This window comes from Pinus tabuliformis, chromosome 8 (assembly GCF_031772625.1).
Source record: "Pinus tabuliformis cultivar Carrire ecotype Pingquan chromosome 8, CPIR1, whole genome shotgun sequence".
In the NCBI taxonomy this organism is placed as follows: domain Eukaryota; kingdom Viridiplantae; phylum Streptophyta; class Pinopsida; order Pinales; family Pinaceae; genus Pinus; species Pinus tabuliformis.
This window is the reverse complement of record NC_142294.1, coordinates 492,040,350-492,066,627: the sequence shown is the minus strand read 5'-3', so window position 1 is coordinate 492,066,627 and position 26,278 is coordinate 492,040,350. Positions and strand designations below refer to the sequence as shown.

At 39.5% G+C, this 26,278-nt stretch overlaps 1 protein-coding gene across 4 annotated transcripts in view; it reads left to right on the top strand.

Annotated features, from left to right (window-relative positions):
* Window positions 1-26,278, top strand: part of LOC149236222 (plant/protein (DUF810)) — a 371,664-nt gene that overhangs the window by 39,889 nt on the left and 305,497 nt on the right. For all 4 annotated transcript variants that reach the window (XM_089372334.1, XM_089372336.1, XM_089372335.1 and 1 more), the window contains 3 exons: window positions 13,747-14,038; window positions 14,426-14,492; window positions 14,645-14,798. In XM_089372334.1, the coding sequence (XP_089228460.1) occupies window positions 13,747-14,038; window positions 14,426-14,492; window positions 14,645-14,798 (513 nt within the window). The remainder of the gene's footprint in view (window positions 1-13,746; window positions 14,039-14,425; window positions 14,493-14,644; window positions 14,799-26,278) is intronic.

Sequence of the window (26,278 nt, the reverse complement as noted above, 5' to 3'; positions counted from 1 at the left end):
CACCAGCTTGTAGCAGCTCATTGGAGGAGTCACATTAATATTTTGTCTCTGTAGCAGCTTGTTGATTCTAAGACTGTCAGTTGATGCATGTTTGAGTTTACCTTGTAGACAACCCTTCTACTCATATTTCTGGACGATGTGGGAGTAATATTGCGCACTAGACCTGAGCTTGTGGAGGTACATTCTGGAATATGGTTCGTTGACTTCTCTTCTATGCATAGTCCTTCCGTAGGTGAAATACAAGTTCATGGTAGCAACTGCTATATACCAGGTTCCACTGTATAATTATTCCCAATTTACTCTTCTGCTGTTTGTGTGCTTGTAATGCTAAATGGTGAAGGATGTTTTTTTCTATAAACGTGGACTGACATTTAAAAAGCACCCTGAGCATTAGAATCTGTGTGCGCTTATTATTATGCACTGAAGTGAAAAGTCTGCATTTAGAAGCAGTATACCTGTAGGAAAACACTGTTTGGGAAATTAAAATACCAAGGATCACCTACAATGGTATACCTGTGAAATGTTTGACTAAATGCCTAGTTGAAAGAGTCACTGAAAACTCAGATTATTAGAAAAGATTCTAAGAGTTTTACAGTCAGAATCTTTGTGTCTATGTCTATGAGAATGGGTTCATAAGCAAGTCACCTAAGTTATACCAAGGATACAGTGGAAATTTCAGGGCTGCATAATTAAAGAGTTAAGTCCATGTTAAATTAACTACACAATTCTGGGAGGTGTATTCTCCTTGCAGACATTGCATTCTTGTGCTTTGAAACTGAAGAAGGGCTGGACATGACATTTAAAAAACACCTTGAACATTAGAATCTGTGTGTGCTTATTATTATGCACTGAAGTGAAAAGTCCACATTTAGAAGCAGTATACCTGTAGGAAAACACTGTTTGGGAAATTAAAATACCAAGGATCACCTACAACAGTATACCTGTGAAATGTTTGACTAAATGCCTAGTTGAAACAGTCACTGAAAACTCGGAATATTAGAAAAGATTCTAAGAGTTTTACAGTCAGAATTTTTGTGTCTATGAGAATGGGTTCATAAGCAAGTCACCTAAGTTATACCAAGGATACAGTGGCAATTTTGGGGCTGCATAATTAAAGAGTTGAGTCCATGTTAAAATAACTACACAATTCTGGGAGGTGTATTCTCCTTGCAGAAGCTGAGTTCTTATGCTTTGAAACTGAAGAAGAGATGAACACTTTTAGGCCACACTTTCCAGATTCTCAATATCTAATAGCCTTCATTAGTAAATCTAAAGTATAACACCACATGTGTCCATAGCAAAGGTTGGTATTGCTATCAGAGATGGGAGATGTATGTTGCCACTAAGTGCATTGAAAGAGTATCATTAACTGTTGAGTCCATATGTGTGTTAATGTATGAACAGAGAATGAGAGTGAGCTTAATATGTTGCTGAGTAGTTGTATGGCTGAATGAGGATTTGATTTGTATGTCTTAATGCCATGTATATTGATGCCAAAGCCATAACAGAGATCAAATTGATTGTATGTTGATGTCTTGTTGCTCCTGAATGATGGGGTACTTAAAGCACCTCTTAAATCAACACAAAAGTACATTAGTAGACTGCAATCTGGACCAAAAACCCAAACTGAACAACAAACCTTTCTCAAAAGGGGTCTATGCCATTCTTCAAAAAGAACAACCAAAAGATGTGCAGAAGGGGCAAGAAATAGGACACAAAATCCCTTGCACTTGGGACATATTTAAAATGCATGAGGGTCACATGGAAAGTCCTTTTCAAATTTGATGAGTTGGACAAACTCCTTTCCAAGATAGACCAGCAGGAGGGGAAGAAGTTGATGTGGGCTCTGAAACTGGCCATGCTAGCTTTAATACAACTCAAGTTCTTGGAGGAACCTTGTGAAGGGGTCAAACTTCCAGCTGCATCATGTCTTAGTAACATTACGAGGTTGACCGCACCGATACCTCCTTTCAATGATAATGTTATGAGGAGAATTTTCAAGTTGATAGTAGAGACCTTTCAGGACTTAGATAACACTGTGGGTCTTACCTTTGGGAAAAAGCTCTAAATTTTGGAGGATATGGCCAAGCTCCGAACCTATGACATCATGTTTGATCTAGAGTGTGATCACCTGATTCTTCAAATGTTCCAATCCTTTTTCAGCATTAAGGATCATCACCCTGACATGGTCAAAGCAAACATGATGTCCATTTTGTCTTCAGTTATGGGAGATCGTGATGCCATGTGTAGGGGGTTGCGGGCTAGAATTCTGACCATTTGGAGGAGAGAACAACCAATTTGACCTGTTGCTTATGAATTGGCTGAAAGGTTGATTGAGCAAAACATGGGGCTGTTCAAGAGACAATTGACTAGGGAGGAGCTGCTCAGGTTTGGTGGATCATGCAATAGGAATGAGTTGAGAAGGAAGGGTCTCTGCTTCATTTGCAAGGGACCTTGGGGGTTTGATCACTCATGCTTGAGTGACATTGAGGAGATGATAGAGGCAGAGCAGGGGAAGATTCCTTCTAATTCTCGGGGTGAGGATTCCTGGGGTCATTTGGAATTGTTGACAGTAGGCTAGATTTATATTCTGGTGTGTATGGTGAGTAGTTAGTGGACCCAATGGGAGACACTCAGGATGGTGTGTCACCAGTGATGAGTCAGCATGAGCAACATATGGTGGAGCGTGAGTCAGATGAGGAGGATGATGCGCATAGTATGCATGATGAGCCTTTGGGGGAGAGCCAGTTGGAGGTTCATATTGAGCTTGTGATGGAGGAGGATGGCCAACCACCCTTGGGGTCAGCCATTGATGAAGAGCAGGAAAATGTACATACAACTAACAAGGTGGCAGTGTTTGCAGACACTTGTCCTCAGGAGGTGTTGGAGATTGACAGGGTAGTCTTGCAGGAGGCTAGTAGACGACAAGAGCTGTTGGAGATGGTGGTGCATTCATCTTTGGGCCGACCCACTGATGAGGTGCGGGTAGATGCATAGGCAACTGGCAGCGCTGCAAGACTTTCAGGGAGCAGCGCTCTCCAAGAGCACATAGATAGGGCTTGCAACACAGTTTGGCCACTTGTACCCATTATAGGGGAAGAGGCAGGGCTTTCTCGAGGGATATTGCTGACTGACCAGGCAGGGTTGCATGAGTGGGGCCTGATGCAACATAGGGGACTTATCACATATACAGGTGCCTATGCATCCGATCCTTCCCACCGGATGGATTGGCGAGATGTCATGAGTTGGTATCCTTTTGATGGAGTATCAACCTTAGTTCGAGGCATGGTACGACATGGGTGCTTAGATGAGAGGGTTACTACATGTCTCAGTGGGCAGGGGGATGTGGACAAATAGTTCATCAGTATTTCAGTAGCACTAGCTCAACATCAGCGGAGTGGGGTTGACCTCGGCCTATGCCATAGGTGGGATTGGAGAGAGTTGATGAGTTGGTATTCACTTTATGGAGCAGCAACTATACTCGGAGACAGCACAATTTGAGCCATGGGGCTTGGGTGATGATTGGCCATGGTGGCATTGGGATTCGGGAGGATGGGTCTATGACAGGTATGCGTTAGAGATCAGTTTGGGATCCAAGCATTGAGGGATCCATTCATGATGGGTTGACATAGAGGTCGAGCATCACCCAGTGGTTCGTATGGGATACATGCATTGGGCCTCAGTTGCATTGGGCCACTAGAAGGGTCCATAAGTTTGGATTGCTTGAGGGCAAGCAATCTTGGGGCGGGAGGATTTGTAATGTTCCTTTTTATGGTGTTCCTTACGACATAGTTAGGATGGACTTTCAAAGTTGGGGGCAGATAGGTCAAAGGTGTAGGTTGGTGTCATCAGTGGGCCCAGGGGCTTTTGGAGGGGTTTTGAGGAGTTTTTATGAGGTCTGATGGCATTCACTTGGTATATTCCCTCATCCGCATAGTTTGCCTTTCGTTCCGACCATAGTTTTAAAAACCGTTTTGGAAAACCGGTAACCGGTCAAACTGGCCGGTTAGCTAGCTGGCCGGTCGGAACCGGCCTAAAAACCCGGTTTAACCCATCACTTGCCCGATTTTTTGACCTAACTGGTAAAAACCGGCCGGTTTTAGGCACAACTTGTGACCTGTGATCGAAGTCGGTACTACATTCAGTGTGCTCATGCCCATGATGAAAATTTACAAATATGGTAAATAAATACACAGATATGTGGCACCAACAAATACCCAAGTTCTACAAAACAAGTGACAGGATGAGAAATGTGGATATAGTAAACTGTAGCACTTATCTAAACATAGACCAACTGGAGTGAAAGAGACCTAATCTTTAGGCTCTGATGCCAAAATAGGTATAAGCTAAAGGTGGGAGCAAGATGGGAAGCAAAAGCACTTCAATTTTATTAACTTGGAGAACATAGCTTATCCATTAAAAGTGAAGCGAGGGTCCTTAGATAGAAAAGGAACCCTATCATAAATTTGACACCTTATGTAACTCCCCAACATACCAATTTAATATATAAATAGGAGTCATGCATACAGCTGGAGAATCTAAATGATAAACACTATACTAGACGACAAATTGTACTAGAAGTTACAACTTACAATGTCACAACAAGACAAAGTCACAAAGAAATATTATAATATTACAAAATGTGATGAGCACAAGTGAGTCATGACAGGATTGTATGGCTTGACTCATGACAGTGACTTCACAAACAGTGCAACAGTGATGACTGCAGCATGACAGAGAGGTATGGCTATGATCTATGGACAGTGAAAGTGGCAATGACACAGTAATCCTCTTGATGGCAGTAACCTGGTATTACGAGTAAGCAAGTGACAGCAGTGTTAGTGGACAGTTGGATCAGTGGGAGCAGTGAAAAGTTGCATAGAGGGAGCAGGAAGTGCAAAAGGAAGATGCAGTGAGAATAGCAGTAGGCAGCAGTCATAGAGCAGCAATGAATGTGTGAATTGATTGATTGTAAAGGAAACTGAAGACCCCTGCAGACTTAGTCTGCATATCTTTAGACTTGGGGAGTCTTGTACTACCTTCCAGGTTTACCTGCTAAATGTTGGATGTACATCATACATAACTGAGCTTATTGTTGAGCAAATTCTTGTGTACTCTCCTTGATGTCATTGGTGGCATCGATACTGAGGTTGCAGATCAGGCTGAGGCATCCTCAGACTCTAAACCAGATGATGTCTATGTAGCTCCTGATGATGATCCTGTGTCTAGTAGTGGTGATGGACTTGATGATTGATCATGTGTACACTGTAGACTTGTAGTAGGCCAATGGCCTCATAGCTTGCAGCATTGTTTTTGGACTTTATAGGCCATTTAGAGCCTCATTTCTTATGTATTTTGCTATTTTGTCGATGATATGTATTGCACTCGGTGCCATTTTGATATAATCACCTTTGCATGATATATAAATGAGCAAACTTTGCATATTTTGTCTCTATTGGCTTGGAATCATGGTTTTACATCTTAAAAATAGTTTTGTTTCATTAAAAATTAATTATTTAATGTATTTTTTTAAAACCGGTTCGTTTAGACCAAACCAGTCCCGGTTAGACCGGTTCCGGTCGGTAAACCGGTTCATTAGGTGGACCGGTCCGGTCACCAGTTCCGGTTTTAAAAACACTGGTTCCGACACATTCCGACAACTTTAAGGAAAAATAGTTATTATTGGGCCTAAATTAATTAATTATGCTTAAGGTGACATTTCGGGAGGAATACTTGACAGAACACCTTAGTGTAATAACTTGTTGGAACCAGAATGAGAAGATCTATGTGATGGGATGGTTAAATATGAGTTTCAGTGAGTTGAGGAGACATGGTGGCGAATTTACCCTTTTCCCGCATTAAAAATAATATTTTAATTAAAATAAAAGAGGGAAAAGTGCTCCATGTTTAAAATAATAATAAAATAAGAGGTTCTAGAGGGGTCCATTAGATCTATAAAAGAGGAGGAGGAGGCCATTAGAGGACATCTTGGATTTGTGATTTCTTCTTGTGGAGAGGTTTGAGAACTCGGTTCTCTACTTTAGCAGTAACCCCAGGATGGAAACCCTCGGGTGATCTTGGTGAGAGTGGATGAAAATCGACCTCATCTCCTTGGTGGATTCAGCCAGAATTCAGAGGTGCAGTGGTTGATTTTAGTGCAGTTTGGGAGGGCTGATTTCAGCATCAGAGCAGATCGGTTTTGGAGACTAGATTGTCTATCTCAGCTATTTCAGCTTTATCATCATGTACACTCTTTCATTATTTATTATAATGAAAGCTGAGATTATTTCTGCTCATTGTATGATTGAATTACATGTATTCTCTTGTTTTATTTTACATGGCAATCTTCTGTTAAATGAATGATAATTTAATGGTGAAATTTGGCTTGAGTCTGTTTTCAGCAAATTTAGCATAATATCCCGTTTGGGATATTGCACAGTCAGAAGATTCCTAGCACAAAACTACACATTCCAGTTTCTAGTACAGGAGGACAATGCGAGTTGCCAAGAAGTAGCAGAGAGATTTCCCATAGGGAGATCGAGATTTAGAGGGTGTCTAGCTTCAGAGGGAGTAGTCCTATGGAAGCTAGCGCTTTAGGATCTAGGGAGATCAGACTCATTATTGTAGTAGTTGCAACAACAATGCAGAGATAGCAACAAAGCAGTCGCAGCAACAGTATGAGTAGATCAAAGTTCAAAGTTGCAGGTTTGGGCAAGATCCATCGAGGATAACATCAGACATATGTTTCCTCATAGATCATTACCTTAGCTATAGGGGCCCGCAATATTCATTAGCAGGTTGGATCAGTGTCAAATTGATTATATTTTTAGCATGTTTATCTAAATTTACTGAATAAAAGCATGACTGAGATCTTAACACAAACAAAAAATTTCAGTGGAAGCACAACTACTCTCAATTACACATTACACAATTTTTCTTCCCAGTCAAATAGTTCTTCATTAAAAATAATTTCAGAACCTACTTGGGCTCCTTTACTGGGAAAATGGCTCATTGAGGAGATTACATACATAGTAATGAACGTGGATCTGATCCAACTAATCAAGCCCTAGATCTGTCTTTTGCTCTGCTTGGCTAATCTAGATCTCCCTTGTTGCTCCTTGCACCTTGGACCCTACACACTTGATTGGAAGTCCTTCAACACCCAACCACCAAGATTCACTCATTGTCTTTTGCTCATGATGTATTATGTGTCTTCTCCCTTGGCCTAGCCTTTCATTTATAAGGTTGATTTATGAGTAAATTCACAACCCTAATCTTTAAAGTTATTGACAGTTGAGATTAGAGCTCAACATCACTTGAGATCGAAAGTTGAGATTCATCTAATTCACTAATAAAAATCCCTTTGCATTTCATTCGATTAACTCACTTTATCTTATATAATGAAATCACCTGCTCGAGCTACAAACATCAACATTCCTTGGGGATTTTCTTTCACTCTCTAGGAGGGGCACAAATATGAGGCCTTGATTGATGTATTGTGTCCACACCCCTCCATACTTAACATGTGCCATTTGTCTTTGATTCATTGTCCTTTATTTTGTTTGGTTGTTGTCAATTGCGCGTACTGGTTCCTTGTTTACCTCATCCTTTGAGAAGAGGGGCTCGAAAATTTCCTAGAGGTTGAAGTAGCTCCAAAAGGAAAGAATGATAAAAACAATACTGATTGTTAAAATGCAAAAGTGGTAAGGGATGAATAATGATTAAAATCCAAGTAACTTCAGCTCTACCTCCTCATCTGACGCTGTCATCCTAGTCCCATGCATATCATGCCTATCAAAGTGAGAGGGTTTTTAAGAAACATCCCAACCCCTATGAGCAATAAACTGCCCATACTAAAAGGGGATTGAAATGGAATGAAAACTTGCTAAGCACGCCAAATCAAAGCAATGAAAAAGGCTAAGTTAAGGATGGAAAAATTAGTGTCGAGTGAGTGTAACTTAAATAATGCAAGCTCTCCCTCCACAAAGGCACTCGTGGATGATGGTCTTGCATAACCCATGTATACGACTATGGCACCTCTTATGACGTACACCCCAAACCATATCATGTATCAATAACACCTGTTGATTGAAGGATTGACCTAGGAATTGTTCCCATCCTAGGGTTGGGAGCATGTGATGCATTTGATGATCCTCCCATACTCAAATTTGGCAACTTGTATAAGGTAATTATTTATCGTGAAGTTTGAAGCTGATACTTTGTGTGATATATTTATATGCCTCTAACATTGAATACGGTCCACTTTTTATGCCGTCAATGAGTCTTGTGTCCATGCTAGAAGACCTTATTGTTGATGTTTGTAGCTTGGGCACGTACTTTTGCACATGCCTAAGTGTCTAGGCATGCAAAAGTCACCCAAGATCTACTTAGAACACTTTCTCTAGCGTGAGTGAGTTGGGTTTGTTAGTTAGCTTATGTTAGACTTAGGAAAAGCACATAATTATTATGTTGGCTTATTGAGCTAAAGTAAACTTAGGGAAAGTAAACCAAATTACTTTAGTGACTATGTTTTCATCTCAACCCTTGATCTCAAGTGAGGTGAGATCTAATATTGGGTATCAATCACTGTGCAGATTAGGGTTAGTGATTTAACTCAATGTAAAGTTATAAAAGCAAGGCTATGGAGAAGGAGAAGGCACCATATAACAACACAAGATTAAGGGAGGCTTCTCAGTGAGTGTGTTGGGTTTGAGGAATGGGCAACAAGGAGATCTAAATCAGTTAAGGAGGGTTTGATCATTGAGATCAAATCTAGCATTGTATGTAATTCGTCAGTTGGACCATTTTCCAAGGAAGGGAGCCTAAGTAAGTTTAGAACTTAATGAAGAACTTTGAATGGGTAAAATCTGTGTCTTTTATGTGATTTAGATTGATAAATTTGTTTTCGTGAAATTTAATTTTGTTAATACCCTAGCTGGTGCTTTTATTCAATGGGTGTAAATTTGCTTGGAACTAATCGTTGTTTTGCTATGGTACAAAATTCTAACATGGTATTAGAGCATAAACTCTGAAGAAAACCAATCTCTGAATCACAGGCGCTAGGTTTGGCCACGATCGAATAAGACGTAATTTTATTTTAGGTGCTGAATTAAATTGGCTTTATAGTGCCATGAAGCAAATATTTTCTTTAGGGCTGAAAATTGTTTTGGCTAAGTCAAAGAAATAAAATTTCTTGACTTTTCTTTTTTGTTTAATTTTTTTGGTTTTCTTGAGGAATTCTTTGGAGCATCTCCACACTATATATTTCTGGTTAGATCAGGTCCTCCATCTATGTCCTGATGATGAACCACAGTGGAGGGTTCGAAACGTTGACCCCCAAAATCTTGTCTGATTAATTCAAAAGAGTCTTTTCTCTAATCATTATGAATCTCAGAAGTCTGAATTCAGAAATATTAGCCTTGCACAGAAGGGAATTTGTTGACAAAGTTCGACTTTTTGAACGCATATGTTTGCAGATTTCAAAGAAGAGGTCTGATCTAGCTTTTCTAAAAGGATGTAGAGATGCTTCAGTTATTCCTGTTAATTAATTAGTTACTTTCTTGACTTTTCTTTTTTGTTTAATTTGACTTTCTAACATTTGATTTTGGTTTTCCTGAGGAATTCTTTGGAGGATCTCCACTATATATTTCTTGTTAGATCAGGTCCTCTATCTATGTCCTGATGATGAACCACTGTGGAGGGCCAAAAATCCTGTGTGATTGATTTGAAAGAGCCTTTTCATTAATTATTATGAGTCACAGAATTCTGAATTCAGAAAAAGACAATTTTAATTTTCTCGAGGGGCTGAAATTTCTAAAAGGCATTTTTTAGATTAAAAAAAACAGAACAAAAAATGGGGGTGGTTGACAGGACTATCAGCCACCCAATTGCCAGTCGGCAGAGAAGTTCAGCCGCAAATGCAGTTGGTAGTGCAGAAGTGTAAGTGGTAGATTGGTTACAGGTCAATCGAGCGCACGGGGGCAAGGCAGAGGCAATAGCATTGGGAAGATTCTATGTGGCGTTGTGCATGGGAGTCAAGGGGGCATTGTTGCTGGTAGACATTGCAAAATCATTGGGACCACCAACCAGACGAGTGTAGGTGGACTGGGCACAGCGACGTGCCATTGGAGACGAGAGAAAGCCTACGTGGAGCAACTGCCAACTGAGGAACAACCCAACAACGAAGCAAGTGGAGAAAATGGTCAGCAAGGTGACCACAATGTCGATTGGATAGATGCACAAGAGATAGGTCACGTGGGGCAGTAAGAAACGCAATAGATCTGGTGGATGATAGGTTGAAGGCAGATGGGGTGATGACGATTGGTAGCAACACTACATAAATTTTGGTTAACACTACGTAAATTTTGGGGTAGTTGGGGCGAAATACCCAAATTGGGGGTTGCACTTGCAACCACACACTCTTAAGGAACCCCATGAGGGACTTTATAAATAAAGGAGAATTGGAATCACATTATCATCATCAATTTGGATTTGATATCTCTGTTTTCTTGAGCTGAGGCTCGGAGGGTTTGAGACCCCTTCATTTTGATTAGCTTTGGTGGAGGTGATCCCACCCTATCTCCCTTCATCTAGTTTCGGTGGAGCTGATGCCACCCTACCTGGACACCCTCTTTTCTTGTTCTGGGACAACAGTTTCTCTTTTGGAGCAACTCAGGACTGGTCTGGTAGGCAAGAAGGCAAATCTCTTGTGATAAGGTCACCCTGAGGATATTCTATTGTCATGGAAGCCCTGTTTCAGGAAGCACTGAATCACCATTCTGTTACAAGAATATTCCTGGAATCCCCAAGAACAGTAATACTCTGTGGGTACCCAACTGAAGCGGCACAGGCTAGCGGAAGGCACTCCTGAGGCTTGGAATTATCCACCGTAGGGAGAGAGAAGATTAACACTTACTGGCAGGATAAAAACTCCTGTGGATGTCCTAAAAAGAGGTTATCTGAGGTACATCGTTTGTATGTCAGTAATTCCATCCAAAACCCGCACTGTTGGAGGACTGCTTGCAATTGTTTGAGACCAGCGAAGGAGAATCATCCTGGCACAATAGCAGAATGACTGAGGTCTGTTTGAAGACAGTGGCTTGTATTTGGCCCTTCTAGTACTGCGGGTGGCCACAGTAGGGCAGCTGGCCCTAATTAAGGGCGAGTCAAGGGTTTTGGGGTTTAAGTCTGTGACAGCATTTACTCTCTCAAGGGTATCACGACAGTATTATTCATTGAGTGTCCAACGATCTGTCCTTTGAGGATGTGACCGAACCGTATTGAAGTTTCAACCAGTCTGTGAAAACTCAGGCCCCATGTGCAGTAAGATTAGAATAGCATAACAAATTCATATAGCATACTTTGGTTGTTTAGAGTAGCATAGTTACAGTTGTGTACTGATTTACTAAGTTGCTACTATTGCAAATCAATGCTGTATTGGTAAATTATTGGTGGATATGTTTACTGTTATTGGGCGGTCAGCCCTAAAGTGTTGCAACTTGAATAATCATAATTTCTGTGGAGGATATTCTTTACTGTGGAAATTTTGTGCTATTTCAATGCTGTCTACTGTTGAGTAAATGCATACTGTTGTTATATAATCTTGTTGATTTATTGTAACCCTAGCAAACAGAGGGACCATAGGGCAAAAAAAATGACCCTAGCACATTACAAAGAGTGATGCAACTTACTTCTGTTGACTAGATCTGCATGGAGGTGTATAAGCTAACTCAGATTAACCCCCAGATAATGCTTTTTCCTTTGCCTTGAAAAGAACTGAAAGTTGCATGGATATGACAGAACTGAACTGAACTGGATGTGATAATTAGGACCAAAGTGAAACTCCCAAAAGTACCAGCTATCCTGGCATGAATCAGCTAACTGAACATAGATGAGATTCTTCTCAACTAGTGCGCCTTATCCTGCCTAATATAGTTTGGGTGCCACATGGATAAGATAAAGTTGGACCTCTCTCAAATTAGGCACATTAATTATGCTTGAAATAAATTGAATAATTATCTGGAAAAGTAAATTAAATAATGTTCTTCTCCCAAAATATCTCCAAATAACTATTCCTTGCATGGATAATACACTAAGTTTTAGGAAACACCTAACCCATCCACATACGGATATTGAAAACTAATGGAAACATCAAGATGGGTAGAAAATACTCTGAGTCATGTCATATGACATTTCTTGATTTGGAAATGTCGTACAATGCATCTTAGGGCGATTTGGCATGAAAACCCCATGTTCTGGTGTGCCTTTTAATTTCTCCTAGCCCACCCAAGTGCCCATGAGAGGTGGGGGACCCATGGGAAGTATAAAACCTCCTATCTATGGAAAATGAAGATAAGTTAATTTCTAATTCGTTTCTAAACCTACCTGCAAATTGACCTATCATTCTATTGTTCTTGCAAGACGATGTGTTATTTATATATAGACACACACACACACATGCCCACCATGTTTCCCCCAATGCACCTACTTGGAGGAGTTACATTTCCAAGTGCCCCCCTTTATGAAACCTGTATTTGTTTCCAAGTTTTCTGCAACTTAGATGAGACATGATCTTTTTCAAAGATATCTGGGGTGAGATACAATTAACTGACTGATTATCTTCATCATTGTCTACACCAGGGCACATGTAGATATCTTCATGCTCATCAAATTTTAATTAAAGAAATGATGTTTTCTGCCATTCCAACACATGGCACCATCTCTTCTGAGTCCCACCAATCATCACCCTGTAAATGCCATAAAATTACTTAAAAATAAGTGTGCTACATATAGCAGCGACCACTCCTAAAAGAGAGGAACCAGAGAATGCCAAAATGACACATTTGGCAGCAGTTACTATAAATAGCATGTTTAAAAATAGGCACCTCTCAAAATAACACCATGCCATATGTCCCTGAATATTGGCTCATCTGACTCGTGAGATTCCAAGAATTGAGAATATACTGTTTGGTTTGCCATGCAAGCCCTGTAACTGCAACTGCTAAAAACAGCAGTATCTTAAAATCACATGCATTTTGCATGCAAAGTGGCAACAAACTCTGCATGCACTTGTGAAGTGCTGAATGTACCATGAGTCACCTCCATATCTCAAACAGCAGTTATGATAACAGTCCCCAGGTGTGAATTGATCTCTGAAATGAATAATCTGGAACTTCTATACCAGCAATCCTGTGATGAACAAATCTGGAAGTGAGCATGAGAATTGCACAGGTGCAATTCTGGGTGCTAACAAACCCTACAATATTACCCCTTTCCTTTCTATTCCATTTTTGAATTCCATATCTACTATTCTAAGTTTTTTCTTAATTTTAAAGTTAGATTAGTAAATCAAATTGTGGTGACTTTCTGCCTGCAGTGGACTTCTTACTGATCCATCCTGTCTGCTGACTTGCTTATTATTCCACAGTCCACTTTTTCTCTTAATCTATATGTCGTTCCATAGTCAGTTGTAAATATTACATCCTTATTTGTGATCATCTACTTGGATTCACATCCTAACTGACAAACTTTCCATCCCCATGCATTGGTTTTTGCTCAATTGTATGGATTAGAAGAACTGAATTAAATTAAACTTGCAACTGGTTTTAAATAGAGGTGGATATAATATTATATCCTGTAGAGGATCTTCTAATTTGAATGTTTCTTGTTGCAAATTTGAATTTAGTATAGATCTAGTCCGTGTCCATGTCAGACTAGGCTAACTTTGAATTCCTTTTATGTGTGCAGACTGGTTCAGGGTTAGCGAAGGCATACCTTTTGGTCACAAATCCAGAATTATCTGGGCCACCTCCTCCACGGACACCCCCTCCAGTTGCTAGCAGTATGCCAGTGTCTTCTCCAGCAAGCCTCTCGAAAACATATTCACTTCATTCTGCACCTTCTCAACAATTATCAGTTGATGATGAGATTGATGATTTCGAAGATGAAGAAGAAGATGATGAATCAACAGAGTATACTTCTAGGCGCCGTTTGAATGATGTTAGCGATCTTGTGCTCGAATTACCTTCTTTGAAAACAGGTAGAAGAAAGAGCAGGATGTTTGCTACCATTTTGACATAAATTTGTGTGGGAAGAACAGGGTCGCTATATATTTATGTTTACTTCAAATTGAAAATGTGAGTTGTATGTGAAGTAGTATAAATGGTCATTTCCAGTTATATTGAAAGTAGTTCCAATGCAAAAGCTGCACAAATTGTCATTCTGTGTCTGAAATTTACTTTGGCATATTTATTGTGAATCCCACATGACAATAAGATCAGCTCAGCTTTGAGTAATGATTACAGACACTCTATTATACATGAATATAGTGGGGATGGGAACCAAGACCTTATATGTGAGGAATAAAAGTAGACCAAAGGAAATCTTTTCTTGGATGCCATTTAAATGGGTTTTGTTGATCATGCAGGTCTTTTAGATGATGATCTTCGAGAGAGTGCTTATGAAATCTTATTAGCTTCTGTAGGTGCCTCAGGGTAAGAATTTTCCTTTTGTCTACTATATTAAGGTTCAGTTATATGCTATTTTTTGGTTGTCCGCCAATGTATGTCTTTCACAGTGAAACTAATTAAAATAATTTGAAATGACAAATTGTAGTCATCTTATATTATTTTTAGTTTATGACCAGTGCTCTTGTGCTACCAACCAAGGAAAAGAAAAAGGAGAAAAAATCTAAGTTAATGAAGAAGCTCACTCGTAGCAAGAGTGAGAAAACCCCACTTCAGCCTCAATGTGCACCAGGTTTGGCTGGCATACTTGACATAATGCGCATACAAATGGAGGTAAGTAACAACTGATATTGTGCTTATTTTTCTTTTGCATCCACACATTAGGATCTGCCATTTTTCCATAAGTCTGTCATACTATTTTCAGAATCTTTTCTTCCATAGGATTTCCAATTTCCATATAAGAATGATGATTGAAAGAATATTAAAGTTAGGTTCTTGATTGTGTTTTACTCTGTGTTTGCTATTTATGTCATATCTTGTTATTGCAAAAACCTTTTGGCCATAGTCTCTTGGATGCCCCATCGTTTTCATTTATTCATTTTTATTGAATTTGAGATTCTGTCATTTCTTTAAATGCAGTCGCAAGATAGAAAAGTCAGAGGGGGATAGGACTCAGGAGACAATATTTAGTAAAGGGAATCGACATATTAGGGTTTCCAGAAAATGTGAAAGTATAAATCATGAATATCAAATTTTAAGTTAGAAGGTTTAGAGCTCAATACCAGTCAATCTTTAAGAACTTATCATCTACAAAGATGATTCATAATGAATAACAGCATGACATGGTTTACTGATTGCGAGTGCAGGCTTTTTTCCATTAAGACGACTAAAGCAACTGGGTCAACAATGCAATGCTGTTGTTATTCAAACATCAAGACATTTAATAGGATACAAATGCCTGTTATTTAATAAATATTTTTCTCTCAGTTGTAAAGGTGTATATCTCCAAATCAAAATGGTGGCATTGAATCGAATGTTGACTTTGTTCAGATGAACCTATATTCCCAAATGTTAATGCCAGTGTGCCTGGATTTTCTGTCTGCTGTAGCACACCTACTTTCGGCATGTGTGTGCATGTGCAAATGAAAGGAGATGTAGTATGTATATGATGCAAACATTCTAATTTGGTGAAATTGAGACGAAGTGAAATTCCAATTATGCTTGGGATCAGCCTAAAGTTTATGCTTTTACTTTCTTTTGCTTTTCTATAGAATTTGAAACAATGCTATATGCAATAGATATACGTTTAAATGAATAACCACAATTAGACAAGGATTGCCCAATTTAACACATATGGACATTGAAAACTGACTGGTTGGAGTATTTGGAAGAGCAAGAAGATTTGGTTTGAGATATTCTCATTGCTAGGACATCACAAGATGTGGTTGAGACTTGGAGGAGGCATCCTGATTGCTGGTGTGGTGTGAGCTGTCCCAATATTGGAGTCTACATGTCTGTAAATGTCTTGTTGGTCGAGGACGAAAGGTCTCTTGAGGTCTCACTAATTTGATGGCTACTGTAGTGCTACTGTTTACTTGCTCTTAGTACCCTTGTTTGTTGGAAGCGTTGGAAAGAAAATTTTAATTGGCTAGGTGAGTTTCGGTTTGTATTGGTATGGATTGAGTGAGCGAGATCTAAGTCCAAGGGCCTCCTTCATCTACATGGCCAAGCATCTTTTGTTTGGGAAACGAAAAAATTTAGATATATAGTTTTTAGACTCCCCAAAAGACATTAAAACCATCCTTTAATCTTGTAATAGATGGGGCGTGTTACCTGCTTAGATGTACCTAGCAGGGAACTAGACTCCATTGCCTAATGGACAGGGCACCAATTTTTTTTTGAAGTTCAGAAGACATAAGTGCAATTTTTCCCCTTTCTCTCTCTTCTTCTATGCAAATTTCGTACCCCTGTGTGGGAATTGTAATAAATGACACTAGGATGATGAATTTATGTAACAGGCTAGACCCTTGGGACTTGGGTACTAAGAAAATCACTCTAGAGTGTTTTTGTTCACTTGATTAATTATTTTCGTTTTTCAGCGATAAATAACTAATCGAGTTTTTTCACTCATAACCTCCAAAGTTGGAGTGCGTCTTAATAGCTAGGCCTTGAGTGGTTTTCTAAGTCTAGGGTCAATGTATATTACCATGCTAGGCATTTCCCAGAGTCTTACGGAATTGCATTTGGTATTTTTATGATTTTTTAATAATTAAAAATTTCCTACAGAATGGGAATTTCAATTGATTTGTAAGTAATAATTTAAAAAGTAGCACCAGGAAATGTTGTATGGCATGTGAGTACTCAAAATTCATACTCAGAGTACCAACATCATTCTAGTAGCCAATTTGGGTTGCAAATAATTGATTTTTCCTCACCAAAATCCACTTTTACTAGAAAACTGTGGAAAAAGACTAGGGAAATAAAAAATTAATAAACTGGGAACAGATTAAAAACATGTTCCCAGTCAATTAAAGTTCACCATCGATGAAGGCAAGTGACAAGGCAAAAAAGGGTCAGTCAAAGCAGAGTTTGAAAGCCAAATCAAGGCCCATGAATGAGGGACGAGTTGACTGCCACCTAGACGGCCGAGTTCTCCTTCACTAGAGCTCATGGATTTGTAAACTGAGATTGATGTCGAGCTGCTTTAAATGCAGATTGGTTGGATGAGTTAGCATGGAGTTTAGTGGGGAGTTGTCTCCCCCTTCACTCCCACTCTTGGACACTGGGCTACGCAATTGCATTTGTAGCCCCTCTAGAGGAGATACATTGCCCTTTTTGCAGACTGCATGGATTTCTTTTAACAACTGGCTGTACACTTGTTTGATAGATGAGTTCTCTTGGGATCAATCATGAGTTGAATGGGGATTTCTCTCCCACTCTCCACCACACTTGGCAGCCCTTCTCCATATGTTGCCTCCTTGAGACTGATACACACAACCATCTAGCAGAGATACACAACAGTTTGTTGAAACTTGGTCTCATTTGTTGCTTCCTTGGGATTGTCACCATAGACACTTGGTGGCTTTCTCCTCATTGGTATTTGCTCCCAATTTCTTCTAAATGTAACCTCTCTTCTTATAGCTATTGGTGTTGGAAGCTTGAGCTTGGGGAATTGCTGTTCATATCATTTTGTAATCATTCATATTTGTCAATAAAGGAAAGACTTTGGAGGTCATTGATGGTGTGATTTGCTTGAACATATTAGAGGTAACCTTGTATTTGTTTACAATTAAATTGCTTTAAAGTTTTGTAGCCTATGCCCTAATAGGGGCATTGCTGTCCAAGGAGAAGGCAAGTATTTACTAGCTTCTTGTTGGTTTACATTCTAGGCTTGATTAGTACGTGTGATTCTTGATTGAATTGCATGTTTAATCTTGTCATTCTGTAAGTTATCACCTATGCTATTAATATTGTTTTGCAAGATGTTTTAAGCGTTGTACTGGTTCCCCTTAGCTTGGAGTTGGGAACATTCTCAAGTGAATTAACCATCGTCAAGCCTTCTTAAGGAGCACTAATCCCACTCACACCAAGGACTTCCAAAGGGCTTCCAAATGATCTCAAGAGGACTTCAAAGACCCTCCAAATTTCTCCCTTCCTTCCTCATTTGAATTTCGAATATTTCTCGGTTCTCTTTCATGCTTTGCATTGTCATATCAAGCGATTAAAGGCAAAAAATCATTGCTGTCCTAACAACAGTCATTTTGCTGAGAAAAGACCAAGTTTCCCTTTCTTTCCTTAGGAAATTAGAGTGATATCTTAGTGGTTTAGTTGTTTAATTTTCACTTGGTATTTTGGCTAACACATGTTAACATTTTTCAAGTGTTTTAATCTCATTTCCATCATATTTGAAGCTAACCGTTTGCTGGTTTTTAGCAGGTCCTTGTTTTTGCAAGGGGAGATGATGGAAAATTTTGTCCAGGATTGAACATTTGGAACACCCAAAGAAGACTTATAACCTCCTACCTTGTAAAGCAAGTGACTTTCACCATTGTAACCTTCTAAGGAGCCATCTTGATCCCCTCGATTTCAAGGGAATCCATTTGTAACTCCATCAATCATTCTTCATCCTTCACAAGCGAATTCTTCTTCTCTTGATTTTGATCCCTTTATTCACAAGGGATCTTATCAAGCATTGTTACTTGGGAGTTAGGGAAATCCCCTAAGCATCCCACCTCCCCACTTGGGGATCTTTTTGTGGTTGTGCCCTTTGTGGTTGGATCTAAAATTAACCATAGAGTAGAATAATCACATCATGTTAAAATAGGTTGCATTTCTTATGATTTAACTTCATTTGTGCAATCTAGTTTAGCTTTATTTCATTTCATTTGAACAATCTAATTGAAAATAAATTTTGGTTTTATTTTCTGCTCTCAGAGTAGACTAATCGTGAATTCTTGTTTTATATTAGATTTAATTCTGATTTCATGTTATTAGCTTAGATTTCATTTTGCAAAATGATAAACCTCCAACAAGTTCAACGGCTTGCTGGTTGAAGTAGACCAATTAGGAACTCCCTCTTCTATGTCTTCTTATTTTGAGACTAGGGGAAACCGATAAATGCTTGACTTAAGAAGTAAGGCTTTGGGTTTGTTCCCTTCATGTTGTACCTCCTTGCAAGCGGGCTGACTTGTGGGATCTTGGGGGTACTCATTGAAGCCTAAGCTTCCCCTTGTAGGATTCCCTTGCAACTTTCCTTAACTCAATGAGGACAAGGCCTAAAGAAGAAACAAACTTATATTAGTTTTAATTTTTCCACAATCACCTTTTTGGATGTCGTGCACACACACACACCAAATTAACTAAAAACCAAGTGGAAATCTAATTTTAATTAAAATCAATCAAGTACAGTCCATCATGTTTCTATTTCAACGTTTGGTACTTGATCACTTTATAATTGCCACATTATTTTCAAGCATATCTACTTGTGGGCATTTACATTTCAAGTACTTTACTTTGAGCATCTATTTTTATAAGCATTCTCTTGGCACTAGTCTTATTTGTCATGCCATTTGCTACTTAAGGTATTTCATTACATCCACATTGCTTATGAATGATTTGTTGATTTTTATAGATTTTCTTCACTGGTAATTACTTCTAATAATTTCATCATTAGACTATCTTATATCACAATCATTATTAAGCAATTACACAAGAAAATTCATCAACAGTAGAACAATAATGGCAGTAAGAACAAGAAGAGACAACTAAACACAAGAGCCACAAAATTACCCTGGGAATACCCCAAACCGGGGGAAAACGCCAGCAACCTTTTCTAAGAGAATTTGTCCATTTCAGCAAGCGATAGAGTCTGAAATACCAGTAAAAAAAAGTCAAATAGACCAGAAACCAACCACGGTCAAACCTAGTCTAAACAACCCTCAAATATCTTTAGAAATTTTGTCTTCCCGTGCCTCAAAAATTTCAGCCTTCTTGGATTTTGTTCTTCCTCGGAATTCATCCTTCCTTGAACCTTAGATTTGTCCTAATTAACCTTAGAAGACATCCTCTTTTTGTGATCCGAAATTGTGTTCTTGGAGGAGGCCTTTAAAATTTAAATAGTGATGAGAAGAGGTCCGAATGGAGAAGTCTTGGGGCTGGGCTGACTTGGAGCCAACATGATGTTTTGGAGGCATAAATCAATATTTAAAATTCATTTTTTCCATTATTTGAAGCCGACTTAGAGTCCACATGAATATATATCATTTCTTGTTTTTTTGGAGGGCCAAAACCAATTTATGAAGACCGACCGAAGCTACAAAACTTTAACACTCCCTCTTAGCTAGGGAGGTATTCATAATGACTCCCACAAATGTTCTCTTGTTGGAAAAAAAATCTCTATTCCAAGAAAAGGTTGAATGAATCCATCCACCACATATTCAATACCAGAACCTTGTGTGAAGTATCCTGCATCAACATCGAGCATAAGCTCAACCCACTAGCCAAACCCCATGGCAATAAGGTTAGAACCTCACTGACCAGGGGAGCATTTTATGTTGTTCATGAGGCCAATCTCTCCAACCATAAATAATGGTTTCTTGGTCAAACTCCATGACCTAAGAGAGTAATCATAGTCAATCTCCTCGACCATAACCAATGGTTTCCTAGTCAAAACCCATGACCTAAGGGAGTAATCGGGATCAATCTCTCCGACCATAATAATGGTCTCTCAGTCAAACCCCATGACCTAAGAGAGTACTTAGGGTCAATCTCCTCGACCATAAACATTGGTCTCCTAGTCAAACCATGACCTAAGGGAGGAATCCCAATCATAAAGCCAATCTCCCTGACCAATGGTCTCCCAATCAAACCTAATGGCCTAAGGGATTAATCAGGATCAATCTCTCCGAACATAGTAATGGTATCCCGATCAAACCCCATGACCTAAGAGAGTACTCAGAGTCAATCGCTCGGACCATAAATAATGGTCTTTTGGTCAAACTCCATGACCTAAGGGAGGAATCCCAATCACAAAATCAATCTTCCTGACCTTATGGTCTCCCGATCAACCTCCATGTCCTAAGGGAGGAATCCTAATCTCGATGTCAATAGAGTCAATTTCCCCGACCATAAACAATGGCCTCCCAGTCAAATCCCATGACCTAAGGGAGCACTCCAGACCTCAATACTCATAGAGCCAATCTCCCAGCCAAACCCCATGGCTTCCAGGTCAAACCCTATGACCAAGGGAGCAATCCAGGCTTGATGCTGCAATATCAACATTTCATTTCACCACGGAACACATTCTCAATTTCTCCAAGCTTGTCCTTGAAGTACACCAACTTCATTCAGGGATAGAGGCTTTAACCATATTGGCCATAGAAATACATAGGAGCCTCACTGTTCCTTTTGTACCATGTGTTATGACTTGTGATTTCGCACTTGATCAAACAATCCTAAAGCTATCTTGCTTAATAACATGCCAAATAAAATATAATACATTTTGAATCTGTATATTCAACAACTATACTTTATCATATGAAGCATATGTCAAACATTAGTACGATACTAGTACCTCAACACATGTTGTATCACATGCCATGGCTCAACCATAAACTGATCAACTTGAATCCATCACCAAAACTACTTTCCAATTATTCTAATGTTGCAATAAATCTCGTTGAGAAAATCCAGGCTGCTCCCTCTACCACTCAGCTTCATCGAATTTGGATACCATAGGAATGGCCATGGATTTGTTGTCTATTATAACAATATTCCATCCTTTTTGACTAAAGAGGATTTCATCAACTCCCTCTATCACGGAAGCAAACTTCCTGCCACTACAACTCCCTTTGAAATAAGAGTCCTTCAAATATATGGGCTTACTTGCTTCCTATGACCTATTAGCCCTTTCGACATGATTCCAGATATCAACACAATTTCCCCCTCTTAAACATGAATCATTCCAGGGAGAATCCTCTTGTCACATGCTTTGCTTCGCTCTTCCAATAATTCCATCTATGCCAGAGCCTTGACAACCTACACAATGTACTTGCAATCCTCACTAGGAGGCCATGGAAGAACGATTACAACCCAGTAAAAATAAATAAAGATAAGAGGCTAACTAATAGTAAAAATAACAATAATAATAATAATCAATGAAGAGAGATATAAGATACGTATCTTTGAGGAATGAAGGGAATTTGACAACTCCCTCTTGATCCTTGCTTTCTTGCAGAAATTATCCATTTGCAAAACTCTTCATCCTTTCCAACATCAGGCTGCTTTCCTTTCATGAGCTAGGGTTTCTTCTTTCAACAGAAACGTCAACCTTCAACACTTAAGGTCGAGCACTAGGGTTTTGTCCACAAACCCTAGGCCATTCTTATCCAAGTCTTTTAGTTAGCTAGGGTTTAAAAACCATAGATTTCCAATTATGCAAGTTCATATTTAGGTGTCCAAAGCCCTAGAATCTCTTACATGAGATGCAATCCATCAATTTCATCAAATAGTTATAGGCAGAGTGTCATGATCAGGGATCTTCCGATGAGATGTCTTCATGATAGATCCATATCATACTTGGTTTCTCCTACAACATTTCTAGCAATGATATTTTTCATCAATCAACTAAACATCAGTTTTGATTCTTTCAACCCAAGAGCTTATCCTTTATCAAGGAATGGTATTCCAATTTGCATCTAAGAGGCGTGAGTAAGAACCTAAGTTGCACGAAACGGGGAAACGCGGAAGCGAAACGAAACGGGGAAGCGAAACGAAACGCGACCTCCCCAAATTTTGGAAACGGGGAAACGCGAATATATATAATAATATATATATATATATATATATTAAAAACATTTAAAGATTATTAATATATATATGTGCAATCATAAAGCATTAATGATACATTTACTTAAACATTTTAACATTAAGATTAAATTTACATCACATTTACTCATGAGTCATCACATAATGAAAATAAAAATATAGGAACTGGAAAATCCAAAATCAGCCTTTATTTATATTATTATATGAGGCTGCAAGTACAATAAAGACTATAAGGCTGCAAGAACTATAGAGACAAGTCACAAAAGACTAATCCTCATCATAACAATCCTCATCAAAAATAGAAGCAGCAGAATGCTCAACAGTGGATGGTGGTGCTGAAGAAGATGATGCACCAATTCCACTTCCAGAATCGTCCTCAATATTCAGGGCAGCAAGAGAGAGATCCAAATCAGGATTTTCTGCATCCACATCCCATTCTTTAGAAGGACCACTGTTGTATTCTGGACCCCTACGAGATGCAAGGCGAAGGTTGGAGTGCACATAAACAAGATCCTATGCTTTCTGTGAGCCCAACCTATTGCGCTTCACAGAATGAATAAAACCATAAGTGCTCCAATTCCTTTCTGCTGATGAAGAGCTTGCCACTTGTGAAAGAATACGAATGGCAAGGCTTTGCACATGTACACCATTTGCTCCATGACAAATCCACCACCTAACCGGATTCATGGTGCTTCTCTCCTCCAAAGCTGATATATCTGCATAATCATCTATTCCTGTAGCAAAACTGGCAAATTCCTCCTTTACCTCCCTATGTAGATGAGAAGGAAACATTCTCATTAGTGCTTTTTTCACCCCAGTAGCCACCTCTCTATCCTTATGGGGTGCCTTCCTCTTCCCATTGCTTTTAGCAATAAGCTCCTCATCATAAAATTTGGGGTTCAAAGCATGTGCTAAAGTGTGCAATGGTGTATTGAAATTGTTCCACCTGTCAACAATGATTTTCTTGATCAAACCAGCAAAATGATCATCAACAAACAGAAGTTGTGGAGACTCCTGCGAAATGATTTCCATAGTTTTCTCAACCATGGAATCCATGCCATCATATACCTCTCCCAAGAAAGGTTGGTCAGTGTCAGCACTCCGGAGAAGCTCAAATGCAGGGGTTGTGAACTTTAGCAAGAAATCTACCTTGCTCCACCAATCCTCATCAAGGCACAATCTACGCACCATAGATCCCCGCTCTGAATCTGCTTGTCTCCACTCAATCCAAAGTTGACTCACCACCATAGAAACTAATGCATGCTTAACCTCAACAAGGCGGCGCAACATCACGAAGTGTGAGGCATATCTTGTCTCAGCAACTTTTAACAACTCCAATTTGGAGTACTCTCAAAATATGGCCTGAGACTGGTGGTGGTTGGTGATGAATTTGATAATCTCCCTTGCTTCCCCTGTGACTTCCTTTATCCAGGAAACTTTTTTGTCGATCTCCTCTAAGATCAGATTCAGATTATGGACAATGCATGGTGTCCAAAAGATGTGGTCATACCTCCCCTCAATAATTAAACCTGCAGCTTTGCAAACTGGTGCATTATCCGTGATAACTTGCACCACCCTGTTAGGCCCTATTTGTTCAATAGCTTTTATAATAACATCAGCAATGAACTGTGCATCTTTCACCTCTCCTGAGCAGTCTTCTGCCTTGATAAACATTGCTCCTTTGGGGGAAGTGGCAATGATATTTATCAATGGTCTGCGCCTCATATCTGTCCAACCATCTGAGACTATGGTAACCCCAGAGCTACTCCAGGAAGAACGAATTGGAGCTAAAACGTCCTCCACAAGTTCCTTCTCATTTTTGAGAAGCTGGGTTCTGACTTTCTCATAGTTGGGCCCCTTGTACCCTTGAGGAGCTTTGTTAACTGCCCTTATCATATCTTGCCAGTAAGGAGAGCGAACAACATTGAATGGGATACCACATGCATAAATGCACCTGGCCACTCTGGAATCAGCTTCTTCTCTTGCTTGCACATTCACCAATCTAGCAATTCTGCTATCCTGAACTGATTGGGATGCCCCTGAGCCTCTGGTATGTTTGGGTGCTGCTTGTTCATGTTCTTGAGTGTGACCAGCTCTCCTCTTTCTTGCTTCAACTACAATCCTTGGCTCAATGTTAGATGTAGCCTGAGTATGCTCATCATGCCTTCTCTTAGTACCATCCGCCTCATCTTGCTCTCTTTGATATGCCCTCCTTACCAACGGATCTGATGTTTTTGTGCAACCCAGAATCCCCTGTCCTCCTCCATGCAACAGATGCGCCTTCACTCTTGGGTAGGAGCCCTTGTACGTATTATTGCAAAGAGTGCATCGCCATTCCCATGAGCCACCACCTCCACATTTTTGAAGCTTCGTCACATGCCTCCAAAGAGGATAATATTCAGCCCTTGGGTTGGCCCTAGGGTTTGAAGTTGCAGCTGCACTTTGGCTGGAAGCCATTGCTGCAAAAATAAATTAAAAAAACAAATCTGTAAATAATAAAAACGTTTTTCATATTTTTGGCTGTATAAACCCTAGAAAAATTAAAGAAATAGTAAGAAAAAAACTAAGAAATGAATGTGGCTTACCCAAATTAATTTTCTGTGGCTGAATCTACCCTAAAATGCCAGAAAAGAGGAGAAATATGGCTGTAGCTGAGCCAAATCTGCTGCAAAAATAAATTTAAAAAACAAATCTATAAATAAAAAACGTTTTTCAGCAATTTAGCTGCATAAACCCTAGAAAAATTGAAGAAATAGTAAGAAAAAACTAACAAAATGAATGTGGCTTACCCAAAAAAATTTTCTGTGGTTGAAACTACCCGGAAATGCCAGAAAAGAGAAGAGAAATATGGCTGTAGCTGAGCCAAATCTGCTGCTACAGAAATCTCCTGCTGAAATCTCCTTCTCTTGCTGCTGAAATCTCTTTCTCCCGCTGCTGAAATCTACTTTGCTCACTGCTCAAAACACCAGCTACTGAAACAACTGCCAATCTCCAAGAGAAACTCCTTGCTGAATAGTGTGATGAGAGAATGAGAGACACTGCTCTTTTATAACTTTAGAAATGGTTTCTAGAACAGCTTAGAAACCCTAAAAAAATTTAAAAACTAATTAGAAAAAAAAATTTAAAAAACAAGTCATTTTTTTGGGGAAACGGGGCCCGTACGGCCTGGAAACGCGTTTCCGGCCGTACGGGAACGTTTCCATTTCGGGAAACGTGCCCGTACGGCCGGAAACACGTTTCCAGGCCGTACGGTACGCCGAAACGCGTTTCGTTTCGTTTCCTGGGCTGAAACGCCCTCTATCCCTGCGTTTCCTGCAACTTAGGTAAGAACCAAACTTTCTTCATAGAATTTGCTCACAGATTGCTCTCTGCTCCTTTCAAGCTAGGTATCTCGGATTCTTCAAAACAATTAGTGAGAACAATCTTCAAATTTTGGAAATGACTCAACTTACCATGGCTTCTTCAGAAACACTGTCACAGTAGTAAGA